Here is a 17617-nt window from a genome sequence, read left to right on the forward strand (position 1 = left end):
GAGCCCCACATCAGGCTCCTCCGCTGTGAGCCTGCTTCTTCCTCTCCCACTCCCCCTGCTTGTGTTCCCTCTCTTGCTGGCTGTCTCTCTCTCTGTCAAATAAATAAATAAAATCTTTAAAAAAAAAAAAAGGGCAATAGACATTTCCTACTTCCTGCACACAATGAGAATGTGAATTTAATGCCTTTGTATGATTTCATACTACAACTGCACAGAGCAGGGTAGGGCAGAACTATCCTGTAGTGGAGTTCAGGGCCCTACCTAAGAAGGGGGTGGGGGGGAAGATGCACTTTCCTTTTGGTATTCCTTCCTTTCTGATGTTGACTTATTTATATTATCCTTGACTCAAATGTCTGTTTTGAGTTACTATCCCAAGGTGATAAAATAACAACAGTCACCCACCATAGAGCTTTGGACTTTAAGAGTGCCAGCTACTTTGGGCTTCAGATTCAACTCACATATATTTAAGATATACCATGCTAGGTGCTCTTGTGAGCCCATTGACAAAACAGCTCAGTAAGGTCGGTATTTTTATCAATGCCATGTATTAGGAAATCAAGCCTCAGAGAGGTTAAATGACTTGCCTGTGGTCTGTGATTCAAAGCTAGGTATATCAAATCTAAGTACAGGGGTTTTTTTGGGTTGTTTTTGTTTTGTTTTACTATACTACATGTTTAATTATCTTTTACAACATCTTGTTACTTTAGTTGTGTATTGATTGTTGCAGAGTGCTCATTGGAAAGTGCATAGCCTACAGGAGTCTTAAGCAGTAATATCCACCACATGCTAGCCTTTCCAAAGGAGAACATCTTTGCCGGTACATCACCTGCTTTTGTAGCATTTGTCACATCTGTCTCTGATAGGCATTGAAATTTTCAATGAGGTACTAATTAATTGCATTTTATCAAAGAACTTAGGTTAACTGTAAGATAAGCTAAAGAAGTTGGTGATTTATTAAGTATCTTCAATTTAAGAAAGACCTCTAAATAAAAGATAATAGCCATCAACATAAGTGAGTCTGCGGAGAGATGAGCTGTCAATTGCAGCAGAAAGAATTTAAGCCGAATGTACCAAAAGAATTCCCTGAGGTGATGACGCTTTGTAGCTTTGTCATGGTTTTGAAAGTTCATGTAAAGTGTCAGAGAAAAGGTGGATAGCTTGTTTTCAGAGTGGCTTGGTTGAGAATTAATTTCTGGAGGTAGAGGGATTGATCATACAACCAGTAGGCAGGATCTGCAGTGGTCATGACTCATAAAGGTAACTTACCTTCAGTGAAAAGAATGCATAATTCTGAATATTCTGTTACCTTTATTCATTCATTCAACAAGTATTTGTTGAATACCTTCTAAGTATCTGGGCACTGAGGACACAATGTTGAACATTACAGAAGAGACTCTTTCCTCATATAGGTTATATTCTTGCAGAAAGACAAAGAAAAAGGTGGAAAAAAATCATCTTTTAGTGACAAAGGTTACTAATGAAATAAAACAGCCCGATAGAGTAGAGCATGACCACTAGTGGGATTATTAACTTTGGTTCTGTGATCAGGAAAGGCCCCCTGAAGCCAGGGAGACAGACAAGGATCCGACCCATGTAGGGTCTTGTAGACTATAGTAAAGAGTTTGGATTTTAGTAGTGAGATGCCAGGGGGAGAGCTGTAAGCAGGGAGTAAGATGACTATTTTGTATTTCAAAAGTCACCCCCCTCCCCCAGTTTTCCTTCCATGAGGGAAATGGGGGTGGGGAATCAGAAGAAAGGTGGAAATAAGAAGTCACTTAGTGAGATTATTGTGGGCTACTGAGGATAGCAAGCACCCAGGCAAGAGACCAGAGTAGGCTGGGCTCAGGTGGTAGCAGTGATTTGGAGAGAAGGCAGTAGATGGAATGGCTGGGAGTTGCTTATAGATTGGATTGACTTGCAGTGAAGAAAAGAGAAGAATCAAAAATGATTATTAGCCTGGGTGGTATTATTTATTTACTGAGATGGGAGAGACTAGAGGAGGAGCAGTTTGGGGGAGAAATCCAAAGTTCTGCTTTGGCCATCTTAAGTTTGAGAGGCCAGCTTCACATCCACATTCCTGCTGTCAAGTAGACAGTTGCATCAATGACTTTGGAGTTCACTAGTGACTTGGGGCTGGAGATACAAATGTGGTCTTTAGCATAGGATGGTGTTGACTCCATGGGACTCTCTGAGATCAGCTCATGGAGAAGACGCAGGTCTGGATCCTGGGACACACCGATGTTTGGAGGAGAAGCAAAGGAGATTGAGAAGAAGCCTCTCCTGGAAAAATAAGTGGGAGTCACGGAGTCACAGATCCTCATGCACCGCCCTGTGCCGCCCACCATTGACTCTGAACATTCTGGAGTGACGCATCTTTAGGACTGAGGCCCAGGGCATATGCCACTAGACCCACTCTCTCTTCTTGTTCCAAAATCCCAAACTGCCCTTTGCCCAGTGGTGACCTGTGGTGTGGCGTGCAGTTCATTCACTTAGCAAACGTTTCCTGAGCAGCCAGTCGGTGCTGGGACTATGGGTGTGATATTGAACAAGAGCAATTTGACACAGCCCCTGCCCTCACAGGACTGACAACATAATAGGGCCATCGACAAGTAAGCAGACAGTTCATAAGGAACAGAAATGTTTGAGGTATGGCTGTTTCTAGTACAGACTGTGTGATTTGGGCAAGGTTAGTTGTACTGAGCCTTGATTTTTCAGTCTGAAAAATGGCACTGAGTTTGAAGGGCTCTTTAATATACCCTGAAGATATGAATGAATATATGTGAGTGAAAACTCCTACAGAGCCCATCATGGAGTGCTTCCCAACATAGTGAGTAGAAAAGCCTGGTCAGCCTCTCTGTGCGGTAAGCTCACACTTGGTGCATTAGCCGACACCAGGTCGGCACACTTTGTTCACCTCCCTCAGGACTCTCTCCCCATCTTGTTCTCTCCAGCCCATTTTTCCCTTCAGATTTCTGCTCCACTCCTCACAAGCTGCCACTCCCGTTCTGTTGGCTCTGGGCCTTCACTTTGGTTCCATGTGTCCATTCCAAAGCAGAAAAAAGGGCTTGTTTTAACAGGGAAGAATCTTCTGATGCTAACCCAGAAGGATTTTACCGCCCTGAGAGGAACCTTTAATGTTTAAATTATCTGGGGCTGTTGAACAATGGATTCTGGGAAATTCAAAGCTTTCTACAAAGAAGAAAAAAAAAAAAAGCTCACACAGTATTAAGTGTATAATGACTCAACTTGGTAATAAAGTCTCAGTCACTCCCTTGAACGCAGCCACACCCATTCGTCAGAAGCCTCCAAACCCTTTGGCAGGGGGAGGGGGGCATTGATTGCTCCAGCTTCTCAGAGGAGCGCCAAAAAAGTGTCTCTTAAAAGAACACAGCCATTTGTTCTCTGTCAAGAAGCTTCTTTCCTGCTGTAGAGTGCTGCGGGAGGGGGGTGGGGGATGGAAATGAGGGAGAAAGCGTATGAAATCCTTACTTCCCCTGGCTCATTCTTCCTCACCACAGGGCTTTGAACCCACTGAAATATTGTGACTGAAACACATACCGTTACGTGCAGAGAGAGACAGAAGGTGATGTGTGCGCCCCTGAGTTCATGCCTTGATAGTGTCTGGGTGAGGACTGGTAGGTAATTACACAGAGTTGGGAGATCTGAATTCCACTTTGTAATTCTGTGGCTTTCTGTAAGTCACATCGATCCTTTGGGCCTTTGATTTTCTGATCTGTCAAATAGGGAGAGGTTTCCTAGTTCCCATCTTAAAAGCTTGTAAGGACAGCACGTGAGAACTCGTAACTTTTCTCTGTCCATAGTACATGTGGTCTTTTGATCATCCCTGCTAATGGGAGGAGATGTGAAGTAATTGGAATAGAATAACGCATCATTCAAGAATATTTGCAGGGTTTGGTTTTGTTTTGAGTTTTATTTGCAGCAATAGCAACAATAATTTCTGGATTATATTTTGCTGAAAAATCAGTCACCATCTTTCTAGCATATGACAGCAGGGGAGAAAAAGGAGGGGTGGTAGAGAGTCCATCTAGGATGGCTCCTTGAAGCAGCTGGCACATACCACACGAATAACAGAATTGGGGCTATTGGGCCTGATGATCTTTAATGTGAATGTGTCTGGATATCCAGCTGACTTATATACACAGCTGAATTTTTGATCCCTACCCCACCCTCCCAAAAAACCCTACTCCTCGTGGTCTTTTCCATCTCCGTTCATTTAAGTCCATCCTTCTTGTTGCTCACGTTAAAAATCCTTGCGGGGTAATCTTTTACCCAGATCTCTCTTATACTACACATTCAAAGTGTCATCACATCTTCTTAGCCCTACCTTTGCAACATATCCAGAGCCCTGGTATTTCTCAGTATCTGCACACCTAACACTCTGGCCAAGGCAGCCATGATCTGGATATAATCTGTAGCGTCTCCCTGCTCCCAGCTTTAGCTCTCATCTACCTGTTGTCAACAGGGTGACCAGGGACATTCTATGAAAATTTAGGTCATTGACGCCTCTGCTCCAATCCCACCAATGGCTTCCAGATCACACCAAGTAAAAGTCAAATTGTTAGAGGGCCTCTAAAGATCTACATGGTCTAGCTCTCCACCTCCACACAGCCTGTGACCCACTTCAGTCCGCTTCAAAGCCATATTGGCCCCTTTCTATTCCTGGAAGGCTCCTCAAGGATGTTCTTGCCCCACACCTTTGCTCTGGCTGTTGCCTCTCCTGAAATGCTCTCCCTCAGATACCTGCATGGCTCACTCCTTCATACCGCTCAAGTCATTTCACATGCCAGGCCTTCCCTGGCCACTCTACCCCAAATCTCAGACCTCCTCCCCAGTAAGACTGTTCCTCTTCCATGCCTTAGTTTCCCCTTAGCACTTACAAGTATAGAGCATATTTTATATTGTATGTTTTTATCTTCTTTATTGTCTGTCTCTTCCACTAGAATATAAGTTACATGAGGGCAAGGATTTCTGCTTTTATGGTTGCTATTGTATCCCCATATTCTAAAATAAAGCCAACCCCACAGCAGGCACTCAGTTATATTTTGAAGGCAGAAAGTATATGTAGAGATGGATAGATGGATGGATGAAGGCCTTGGTAATATGTTATATGTATTATGATACATTCTCAGGAGTGTCAGTGATACTTAAAATAGGCACTTGGAACATGTACTCTCCTAGATACTATACTTGGCATTTTCCATCTAATATTTAATTTAATCCTCAGGACGCTTTGAGAAAGGTGTGGTGTTTGTTCCTATTTTACAAATGAGGAAACCGAGAGTCGGATGTTAACTTGCCTCAGATCATACCCTGATGTAGACAGGATTCAAATCCAGTTTGGTTTGGTTTCAGAGCTTTTAATTACTATGCTCTAACAGTCTGGATTACGCCAACTTCAAGGTTAAAAAGCAAAAGCAAAACAGGAAACATTTTCCAGCTCCTTCATTATCTCCTTTGTGTTAATTGCCAGGCCTTCCCCTGCATCTACTCAAACAAATAAATGAAATCTCAATGTCAAGAAAAACAAAAAAAATAATAAAAAGACCATGCATTCCCCAAGATCCTAAAAGAAACTGCTTCTTTGACTTCTCATGACTGAAATGTCATGAAGCTGTGAAATGCACTGGCTTTGGAATCCAGAGATCCGAGTTGTACTCTGGACAGCCCTCACATGCTATCGGCCTCGAACCAGCAAGCCAGCTGACATATCTGTGCTTTGGTTTCCTTGCATATGAAAGGAGAGGCTAGGAGAGGTGATTTGTTAGGACCCCCTACCTGACATTCTGGTCTGTGAGACCCATGGCCTTTCTTTCATTGCTGTGGTGTGGGGTGGAGGAGTAGGGGTGGAATACAGCACTCTGTGAGAGGCCATTTATTTGCCATAACTGCCTTAGAAAAGGACTACTTCTCATTGGAGGAGCCCTCCCAAAGCTGCTGATCTCTGAGGAAGTGTGACCTGGTGTGATACAGTGCCTGACTTAAGCATCCCTCACCCTCCTGCACTCCCATCCATCCTGCTTATTAGAGTCAACACTGGTTGGCATTTAGAGAATTGGGTACTGTTCTGGCCTTTATTTATTAGCAACCTAAGGCTCCTTAAATCCTTTCTGGAACAAGTCAAGGGATAAGACGTCAATAACTATAATACAGCTGAACTGTGTGACCTTCAGTAAGGTGTTTACCTTCTCTGGGCTGTGTTTGCTCCTCTGAAAAATGGGAGAAAAGCTTCCCCAGACTCCTAAGAACAATCAAAAAGCTGTTTTACCCTCCATCCCCCAGCCCATGTTCCAATGAGACTGAAATGAAGTCACAGCCAACATGCAGCTGCCTATCTGACTTCCCCCAATTTCTCTTAATTTCGAAATATTTGGGTTTGAAGAGGTTTTTCTTGATGTCTAACCGAGATTCCCCCTCCTTGAAGCAAACATCTTACAGGAAGACTGGCAAAGATCCCCTGGGAGCAGTGAAGCACTTTGGAAATATGGGCTCCAAAGAGTAATAGGGAATGTGACCATGTGGCCATTTGTGTGCTTGGCAAAGTCTGTCTGCATATGCTTCTACGTGCCAGCGTGAGCATATGTGTATTTGTGCCAATGTGTGTGTGATGAAGCGTACAAGTGTGTACAGGAGTGTGGGTAAACAGATCTTTGAGTCACACAGGCCAGCCCATCCTGGCCGGCTTTGTCTTCTTTCTGGTTGCCATGACAGCCGCAAAGGCCTCAGCATCAGTAAACAAAGCTCCCTGTCTGTACTGAATCAGGAGGAGGGGTCTGGAGCTGGAGGTAGAGTCCTCCAACAGAGTGTTTCCTGTCACAGCAGACCTGCCAGAATGTCTTCCTCACTATCTAGATAAATGTAGAGATACCCATCCAGGTGCCCTGTGACTCTGAGGTGACACAACATGGGCAGGAATTTCAGGCGGGAGCAAGGTTTGAATCTCCCAAGAGTTAGTCCCCGTGACTTAGTCACCTCATGATAAATTCCAGCAATGTGAATGACCAAGCGCCCTCACATCACCCCATGGACCAAAACCAGTCACTTTAATGTATTAATATACAGATTAGCACTTTGTGGCAGTGACTCCTTTGTAGGTCTATAAGTTCATGAACTATAAACCGGTTTTCATATTTACCTAAATATGACTTGAAAGACAACTTTGCCTTCTCCTTGTACACCTCCCACCAGTCACACATGACAATGTTTTAGGTTTTAATCTCGTTGAATAATCTCGTCTGAGATTATCTATATAATTCTTCCACTTCATCTAATCGTGAATAATTTATAATTGACTGTGTAGGAATAGTTGATTTTTATAAATTATGCCTCTGATGTAAATTGCTAGAAAACAAAAACAGTCACATATGTCAATTCACTACCTAGGCTGAAAGAAGAAAATTGTACTTAACCAAGCAGAACACGGAGATCAGCTTTCTTCTTAGTTCCCATAGCTGAAATTTAGAAACCCAAACCTTGCATAACTAAGTGGCAACTAGAATAGAGGCTCATCCATGCTTAGCTTCAACCCACTTTCCTTTTATCTATGTGAGAGCTCTGTCATGGGAGGTAACTGCAAGTTATCCTCCTGGACCAAAGGGGGGAAAAAAAAGAAAAAGAAAAAGCGGGAGAGGGCAGCTAAAAACTATGGATAACAGAGTTGGGTAAGAAGTATCTCCAATGAAGCACAATTTGGATTTTTGCCATTATACAGTTTTTTACAGGAACCCAGTTAGGACTCCCAGAGGAACCACATTTATTCCTGTTCTGGGCTATGAGCAGAGGGTTTTTTGCATCCTTCTAATGATTGACAGGAAATTGAGACAGAGAGGTTACTGCCAGTTTCTTACTACAGGGGTTACCTGGATGCCTAGCTCTGAGAATAGACCTGGTGGTATTTTTGCTACCTCACACAGGATTTATTTTTGTTCCCCCTATTTGGGGTTCTGGAGTCGATGCAACCCCTCTTGAGTTCTGTTATATCTGGGGGTATTTCTACACTAGATGGAGCAAATGAAAATGAGTTGTTTAGCCATTCGCATACCTTAAGCCACAGGCCAATGCAAAAAGGGCGAGGGGTTATGAATACTTCCTACTGTAAACCAGATTTCCTCCTTTTAAAATTCTTTGATCCAAGGGAATTGAATAAATTAAGATATTTGGTGGGGCACTCTTTGAGGTACCTTTCAGTAGGAAGTTTGGCTGTGGTCACCTGGGTGACTAAGTAACATAGCAGCTGTATGGTTTATCTTTGCCAAAACATCATCATCTGAATAATCCCAGGATCCTCTGTGAAAAGGAGAGAGTATTCTTTTCCCTATTCTTGGGGCCAGGCACATATATACTCCTGAGAATGGTGAACATATTAGATCTAAGGTTAGAATAGACTCTTATTTTTGGTACGTACTGGAATTGAATCTTGTCTGTCCCTGTTCTCTCTAGAATGTAATAATATGCATGTAAATAAATTGTGGCTATGCTATAGACACAAAATCAAGTGGTGTATTACTAGCTTGACTAATGCCATGAATTTCATACTGGGTCTAACACAGAGCAATGGATTTTTGTGCTGTTCTCTCAATTAAAAAGATAGTCCTTTTAGAAAAAGCACGAAACTCTGTTTTTAGGTCCTTATTTTCTTTGACCTTGAGCTGAAACTAAATCCCTTCTGACTTTAAATGTTGACATCTAGATAGCATGTAAGACAGCTGAGGAATTGTGGAAATGACACTTAACCTTGCTTTGGAAGATATTAGCTTGAATTCTGGCTCTGTCTTCTGCTGATGAGGTGATCTTCGGCGAGCGCCTGTCTGAATCTGCCAGGGTTTTAACAAATATAAATGAAATCATTTACATGAAAGTGATTCATAGATTAAAAATGTCACAGGGGCATCTGGGTGATTCAGTTGGTTAAGCATCTGCCTTCGGCTCAGGTCATGATCCCAGGGTCCTGGGATCAAGCCCTGCGTAGGGCTCACAGCTCAGCAGGGAGTCTGCTTCTCCCTCTCCCTCTGCCTTTCCTGCTTGTGCTCTGTCTCTCTTCTCTTTCTCAAATGAATAAATTTAAAAAAATTTTTTTTAAAAATGTCACAAATGTGTTATGTGAATATTAGCTGTTCTTCATATGCTATTTCCATTATCTGTGGAATCTACTGTAATACCAGGCCTTGGATCCAACTTCATAGGGCCTTGTTGGAATGTGATACAATGTAGGCTCTGCTTGGCATCATGGAGCCTGTAGACTAGTCAGGGAGATAAGCCACGGGCACAGTTATGACAAGGGAGGGGTGCCAGACTTTGTGCCTTAGGCCCCCAATGGAAAAACAAAACATCAAATTCCCCTTGATAGACATCATACAGAACCTTTCCCCTATCCTGCCCTTCTTCCTTCACTGACACAGGGGCTGCTCAGGAAGTATCCCCACTGGTTCATATTCTTTGCTTTGTTCTTTTAGCCAAGAGTCTTCTTTAAAAGACCAGGCCAGTTTTGTTAGGCTCTGAGCCCTTAAGCCCTGCTAAGAGGCCAGGTGGAAGGGTGAGAGTACACAGGGGCCTGTAGTGGCAGTAGAGGAGAGCAGGAGAGCCAGCTGATGAAACCCAGAGCCAGAAAACTTCCAAATATGCATGGAGGCTACACTGGGGTTATTGGCCTCTCTCTCCCACTGGAAATCAAGCTATGTGGTCATTCTGGGGACCAGGTAGAAGTGACACACTGCAAACTTCATAGACTAATTCTACAGAGATTTTAGTGGAGCCAAACCAAGAGAAACAGTGCTGACAGTGTCCAGGAGTTACCTGGCAACTGTTGTTCTCCAGCTAGTTCACCTATCTCCCTTTGGGTCAGTGTAGAGCTGGAGTGTTCCTTCATTTCAGACTTTGGGAACCAGGGGAGAGCTATCAGTATGCTCTCCAAGTCAGCCCGGATATTTTTAATTAAAAAAAAAATCTGTTGTACATATTACCATGCGCCAGACCCAGTCTAGCCTGGGAGGATACAGAGTTGAGTAAGACATGGAGTATTTTCACAAAAGGCTCACATAGTCACATGTACAGCTCACCACAGTAAAGCCTGGCTGGGAGATGAGCTGTAAAGACACAGAGGAAAGAGAGGATGGAGACCAGAGACTGGGGAAGGAGGAAGGAGAGGAGGGGAAAGCAGAACAGAAGAGGTGACATTTCAAGCTGGCCTTGGAGAAGCATTCTGACAGACTCAGGCAGTTAAGAAGGGATTCCAGGCAGAGAAACAGTGAACCAAACCTTGAGAGCTGTGCTGCATTCTCCAGAACAGGGAGAAGGGTGCTGCTGCTGCTGGAGTCAGCCACGATGGCGGCAGGCAGGTGGGTGGGTGCGAATGATGGGAGGCAAGGCTTGGAGGAAAGGTTAGCATCCGGCTGTGAAAGACTGTGAAGGTCGTGTTAGGTGTTTGTATTTCATTTAGCGGAAGATGGAGGAGGCTGTGGAAGAGCAAAGGAAGAATAGAAAGAAAATGGAATATAGAAGATCTGAAGGTCATGGTTCCTTTTAGTGGCTCTGTGTCCTTGGACACTTGCTTTCTCAAAGGGCCACTTAACTCCCCTTAGATTCGGTGTTCTGAGCTAGAAAATGGTGATATTAGTAATGAAGCGCACCCTAGATGCTAAATGATTATTGTGTTTTTCTGCTCATAGCCTGCCTAAGTTCTCCTCTTTTCAAGGTCTTCCTTAAAATATTGCCTCCTTTTAAACCTTTCTGGATCCCCAGAGTGTAGTTGAAAAAAGTCAAGACACATATATATATCAAACAATAAAGAAAGCAGCATATAAATATGCCATTGGGCTAGGCAGACATGTGGGGCATGAAGAGCCTGGGCTCTTAGAGCAGACAGGCCTGGGGTCCAAGTCTCCCTCTTTCTTACCTAAATTTGAACAAGTTGTTTAACTTTTAAATTGAGGATGAAAATACCTGTTCTACCTTCTTCTCAGAGTGATTGTAAAAGATATGAGCAAAATGTGTGAAGGTGCTTGGAAACTAGAAAGTGCTCTACAAATGTTACTCACTGTGGTTATTATTTTAGGTTTGGAAGGGATCAGATGTAGTGTGTGTTTTAGAAAATGTGTGTGAGATGGATAAAATGAAGGGCAGAGAGACAGGTGGTTGAGAGACCATGAGAATGCATCTGTGGTAGTCCAGGCAGAAGAGGATGAGGCCCTGGACAGGCAGTGAGGACAAAGAGGGAAGGTAGATCCAAGTGCTGTTTGGGCGATAGAACCAACAGAACATGGCACTAACTGGACAGGGGGATAGAAAGAAGACAAAGAGCCAAAGGTAAAAACTTTGATAGATGGCAATGCATGAACCAAGCCAGCCCCTTGTTTCTTTCTCACTGTTGCAATCCAGAGAAGAAGGAAAGGAAAGAAGGTGCCCCAGGGCTTACATTCTCACTGGCCCTTCATTTTGACTGTTTTCCTCTCTATTCCCCCACAACACTGTTGGTAGAACCTGCTGAACCTGAAGATGAGCCCAGAATTTCTCCTTTAATGTGTCTTATTCTCATGCCCTCAGCCTATGACCATGATAAGGTGTCTGTGCCAAGGAATCCATATATCTTGGCAGGAGAGGCTGAATGTGGTACCTCCTCTTCCCCTGCCCTGGGGCTGTGGCATGTCCCTCAACCCCTGGCTTGTTTCTTTCTCCCTGGATATGACGGCTGTTTTATTTTGAGAGGAAAATTATGCTCAGAGACTGAGTTTGTCTTTGCCAGCAGTTTATTTAACATAGGTTTACTACAGGAATTTTACAAGCCAATAGTATACAGAATAATTTCTCTTGATAAGCCAATAAAGAAATAACATACTCCAAATCAGTGACAGATTAATCACACTATTGTTCCAGGTAAGGGGAGATGAAAGGAATAAAATACAAATTTAATTGAGATGTACCTTTATACAAGTTGGTACTGGGAAGAGACCGCTTAGCCAACCAAGAGCTGATGTCCAACTTCCAGTGCAAAAGTAAAAGTCCTGTGTTGCTAGAACATGTTGCTAGGGAACAGGGGAGCTGGTGTTGATGAGCAAGATGTTCTTTATGGGGCTGCTGTATGACTTTCACCACTGCCTGTAAGTGTCACCTTTACAGATGTCCAGGATTACCATTTTTATTCAACATATTAATGGAAGTTCTAGCCCTGGCAATCAAACAAGAAAAAGAAATAAAAGTAATCCAAATTGGTAAGGAAGAAGTAAAAATTCACTATTAGCAGATGACATGATGCTATATATAGAAAACCCTGAAGATTCCATCATAGAAACTACTAGAACTGACAAATTAATTCAGTAAAGTCACAGGATACAAAATCAATATACAGAAATCCAGTGCATTTCTGTACATGAATAATGAAGAAATTAAGAAAACAATTTACAATTGCACCAAAAATAATAATATACCTAGGAGTAAACTTAACCAACTTAACCTAGTCTCTGAAAACTATAAAATATTGTTTAAAGAAATTGAAGACAACAGAAAGAAATGAAAAGACATTCCATGCTCGTGGATTGGGAGAATAAATAATGTTAAAATGTCTATAAAGAAATCTACAGATTTAATGAAATCCCTATAAAATACCAACAGGTTTTTCACAGAACCAGAACAATTCTAAAATTTGTATGGAAATGCAAAAGACCCCCAAATAGCCAAAGCAGTCTCGAAAAAGAACAAAACTGGAGGTATCACAATCCCAGATTTCAAGATATACTACAAAGCTGTAGTAATCAAAATAGTGTACTGCTAGTACAGAAGATTAATGGAATATAATAGCCCAGAAATAAACCCACGATTATACAGTCTTCAACAAAGGAGGCAAGAATATGCAATGGGAAAAACAGTCTCTTCAACAAATGGCATTGGGAAAACTGGACAGCTACATGCAAAGGAATGAAACCGGACCACTTTCTTACACCACACACAAAAATAAACTCAAAATGGATTAGAGGCCTAAATGTGAGACGTAAACCATAAAAATCCTAAAAAGAGCACAGGCAATAATTTCTCTGACATTGGCCATAACAACATCTTTCTAGATATGTTTTCTGAGGAGAGGGAAATAACAGCAAAAATATTGGGATCACATTAAAATAAAAATCATCTGTGTAGCAAAAGAAACAATAAAACTAAAAGCCTACAGAATGAGAGAAGATATTTGTGAACAACGTATCTGATAAAGGGTTAGTATCCAAAATATATAAAGAACTTCTACAACCCTACACCCAAAAAACAAATTACCCAATTTAAAAATGTGCAGAAGACATGAACAGACATTTCTGCAAAGAAGACATCCAGATGGCCAACAGACATATGACAGCATACTCAACGTCACTCATCATCAAGCAAACCACAATGAGATACCACCTCACACCTGTCAGAATGGCTGAAATAAAAAACACAAGAAACAAGTGTTGGGGAGGATGTGGAGAAAAAGGAGCCCTCATGCACTATTGGTAGGAATGCAAATTGGTACAGCCACTGTGGAAAACAGTATGGAGGTTCCTCAAAAAATTAAAAATAGAACTACCAGTAATTCCACTACTGGGTATTTACCCAAAGTATACAAAAACACTAATTCGAAAAGATATATTCACCCTTATGTTTATTGCAGCATTATTTGCAATAGTCTAATTATGGAAGCAGTACAAATGTCCATTTATAAATGAGTAGATAAATAAGATGTGGTATATATACACACAATCAAGTATTATTCAGTCATAAAAAGAATGAAATCGTGCCATTTGCAACAACGTGAATGGATCCAGAGAGTATAATGCTAAATGAAATAGAGAAAGACAAATACTCATATGGGAATTTAAGAAACAAAACAAATGAACAAAAAAAAAGAGACAAAAAGCCACAAAATAGACTCTTAACTATAGAGAACAAACAGATGGTTACCAGAGGGGAAGGGGGTAGGGGGATGGGTAAAATAGGTGAAGGGGATTAAGAGCACACTTATCTTGATGAGCACTGAAAAAGGCATGGAATTGTTGAATCACTATATTGTACAACTGAAACTCATATAACACTGTATGTTAACTAACTCTAATTAGAAAAATAAATTAGAAAAAGAAAATGTGTCTGCTTTGTGAAGGTTGGAGCTGATTGCCCCAAGGTCTTCAAGGAGCTGTCTTAGATCAGCAAAGTGTAGCCTTTCTCTGACCAGATGCTCTTCGATTGTCCTCACAGACTCTGTGTTCACAGTTTAATGTTCTCTTGCCATACTTGTTTCTTCATATGCCTCTATTGTTAAGTCCTCAGTGGGGACCCTCAGCAGCTGAGCAATTGAGTTCTGATGGGCAAGAACAGATGAGATGGTGACATCCTGACACAACTTGCTCCATTCTTCTATGAAAACAACTTTACTTCTGGGGGCGCCTGGGTGGCTCAGTCAGTTAAGCATCTGCCTTTGGCTCAAGTCATGATCCCATGGTCTTGGGATCGAGCCCTGTGTCCACCTGCCTGCTCAGCAGAGAAGTATGCTTCTCCCTCTCCCTCTGACCCCTGCCCCCACTTGTGCACTCTCTCTCTCTCTCTCACTCTTTCTCTCTCAAATGAATAAAATATTCAACCATAACTTCTAAATATATCTTTTTTTCTCTCTTTGGCATACACAAGTGGATTAAAACAACTTTACTTAAGTCATAAGCAAGTGGATTTGAAGTCCTATCAAACAAATACACAACAAAGGAGTAGCTGACAGGACCCACAGTGGGTGCGCCCTTGTCTTCAGCTGTACCTCCTGGGTTATGAGGACACCTCGAATAAGTGCAGCAGCTCCCAGGTCAGTAGGCACATGCCTGGGCCCTGGCTGGGGAGCATTGCACTGGTGAGTGGCACTGTAGCCTGGACAGGTGTTTGATCATAGGAAGGGTATTAGCAGAGGTGGTTGTCAGAGGGGCCTCTTAGCAACTGTGCATTTCTTTACCCCCATGTGCTCAACCATTGAATTTGTTCATCTTCCTCTCTGCCAGGGAGCCCTTGTGTCTTTTCCCTTCTACCTTCCCATGGGGCTTTAGGCTTTTGACCATCTTGTGCCAGACTCTGGTCCCCTGCACCTGTTAGTGGACTGTGTATTCTCCCTGATCCTGAACTTGGCTTGCCCTCTGTCCCATTATCTCCCTTCCTACCCTTCCTGCCTTCCCACTTTCTTTCTGTTGGAGCCAGGGTCCCTTTCCATGCCCTTCCCTTTCCTATTTAACCTCCACCAGCCATCTTCACACAGCGTGCTGCCCTTCGAGGCCTTGGTGTCTTGGTCTTCAGTGGCAGCTCTTAGTGCCATGGGATGCGGGACACCAGAGGGAGCGCAGCACTATGGTTCGACTTCACATCCCAGCAAGTTACTTCCCTTCTCTGATCCTTAGTGTTTCGCCATGTATTAAAGAGGAATTTTAATAGTGCTTATGACTTCATAGGGTGACTGTAATGGATTAATTGAGTCCGTGGGTCTGAAAAAAGTCATACAGGGCTGGCACATAATTGGTCAATATACATTAATCACTGTTGTTATTAAAAGTATAGAGGAAAGGTGTGCCCCCCCCGGGGGGTTAAGGGCTTGTGTTGTAGCTGGGGAAACAGAACATAGCATTTTGAACCCTAGTTTGTCTCATGACTAAGAAAGTACCTTTCCAAATAGAGCACGCAGAGGGTGTTAGGGCTGACTGAGGACGAAACCGATCTGGAAAATCTTCCTGCAGGAGGCCGAAGGAGGTAGGTTTCTGTGCAGCATTTTAAGATCATACTTGCAGTCTGGAACAAAGGAGTGGGGACATGAGGTATAGAGAGGCACCTGCTCAGACCTTCTCTCGCTTCCACGTGCTTCACCCTTCCTCTTCGTCCTGGCACCACCCAAATTCACTACTCCTGCCTCTCATCCTTCTCGTCCACAGGGAATTTGCCAAAGAGAGAGAGAGAGTGGAGAACCGGAGAGCATTCATGAAACTGCGGCGGCAGCAGCAGATTGAGCGCGAGCTGAACGGGTACCGCGCCTGGATAGACAAAGCAGGTGAGGCGTGGCGGGCTGCGCAGACGTCTGTGCAGACATCCCCCGTCCCTGCCCCTGCCCGCACTGCTTCCACTCACAGAGGCAGCCCTGGCCAGAGCAGAGAGAAGCTCTGGATGCCTCACCAGCTCTGTGGGTTCCCTGCTGGTCCTTCCTTCTTCCTCTGCGGTCCAACTGTCCCTGTTCTTCTACCAAACACCTTCGTGAGGCCCGCATTAGAGCAAGGTGAAGTGAGTGAAAGGTAACGTAGCCCAGTCCTGGAGCTGAGGTTGGGTGGGTGACATTTCACATTACTGCTAATAGTAACAATAATAATAATAATAACAACAACAACAATAACAACACCAGCAGCAACAACAGTCCATTCATTCCACAAATACTTACTGAGTGCTTACTTTGTGCCAGTACCTGTCCTAGACACTTGGGTTATAGCAGTGAGCCTTTCTTGCAGAGCTCATTCCCCTCTAGTTGGGGAAGGCAGAGATAAATAAAATGATAAATAGGTAACTTGTAAGAAGGTGATAAGTACGCTGGAAAACAGATCAAGGTAGGGTTATGGGGTGTAGGGTAGGTTGTGATTTTAAGTAGGGAGGTCAGGGAGACCCATTTGGGGAAAGACTTGAAGGAGCTGAGGCGTAAGTCATGGGAATGTCCGAGGCGGATATCTCAGTGCCAGGGCTCTAGTGCAGAAGTGGGCCAGGAATATTCCAAGAGCAGAAGGAGGAATGAGTAAGGGGAGAGGAGCAGGAAGATAAGGTGGGGACAGTAATGGTAGGAGGGGGCAGTCTTCATGGGCCATTGTAAAGGTTTGGGGCTTCCCTGTAAGTGAGGGAAGAATGATTGGACGGTTTGGGGCAGAGGTGGGACATGGTCTGATTGAAGACTTGGAGGGAGCACTTGGTTGCTGCCTTGAGAGTAGACAGTGGGAGGGCAAGGTCAGAAGCAGGGGGGCCAACAGTGAGGCCGCTGCCATAAGCGGCTAATAGCTGATGGTGACAACTGCTTGCTTGTTCCTATTCCCTGAGCTGTCCCCAGTTCCTCACGACGAGGCTCAGCATCAGGAACAATTCTTGCCCAGCTTTGAGGATAGATCCAAACCTATCACGATTTTATTAACCCACAGAGCCACCAGATTCAAGTTTGACTGTGGCTCAGCTGCTTATGAGGGATATCGATCACCCCATATCTGTCAGTAAAATGGATGCATTTGCTTTCCTTATTATTTTAAAGATTGCCTTGCATTGCCGTTATATATCTTTATTTTCATCCTGAGCAAAGAGTAATTTATTTTAATAAAAAATACACATGACAGCATTTTTTTCTCTATTCCTGGTAGAAAGCATAGCCCAAATGTGAGGTCTCTCAGGAAAAATTTGGAATATGATTTGATGCTTAGCTGCCTGAGCCTTATTCTTCTTATAGCAGCTTTGGAATGACACCATGACCCTCCTGTTCTAACCACTAACACACAAAAGCTCTCTCTCGGCTCTGGAGTCAACATTTGATCACCTATCAGGGGTGAGAGTGTGTGTGTGATGAAAGGTGCCTGGGTGGCTCAGCCTGTTAAGCATCTGCCTT

At 43.3% G+C, this 17617-nt stretch overlaps 1 protein-coding gene across 2 annotated transcripts in view; it reads left to right on the forward strand.

The window, feature by feature from the left end:
* The window catches only part of CACNA1E (calcium voltage-gated channel subunit alpha1 E), a 316273-nt gene that overhangs the window by 209017 nt on the left and 89639 nt on the right, over positions 1-17617 (forward strand). For both annotated transcript variants that reach the window (XM_087858243.1, XM_087858244.1), the window contains one exon: positions 15927-16042. In XM_087858243.1, the coding sequence (XP_087714369.1) occupies positions 15927-16042 (116 nt within the window). The remainder of the gene's footprint in view (positions 1-15926; positions 16043-17617) is intronic.

Source organism: Ursus americanus, chromosome 2, assembly GCF_024610735.1.
Source record: "Ursus americanus isolate L20-20 chromosome 2, mUrsAme1.1.p, whole genome shotgun sequence".
In the NCBI taxonomy this organism is placed as follows: Eukaryota; Metazoa; Chordata; class Mammalia; order Carnivora; family Ursidae; genus Ursus; species Ursus americanus.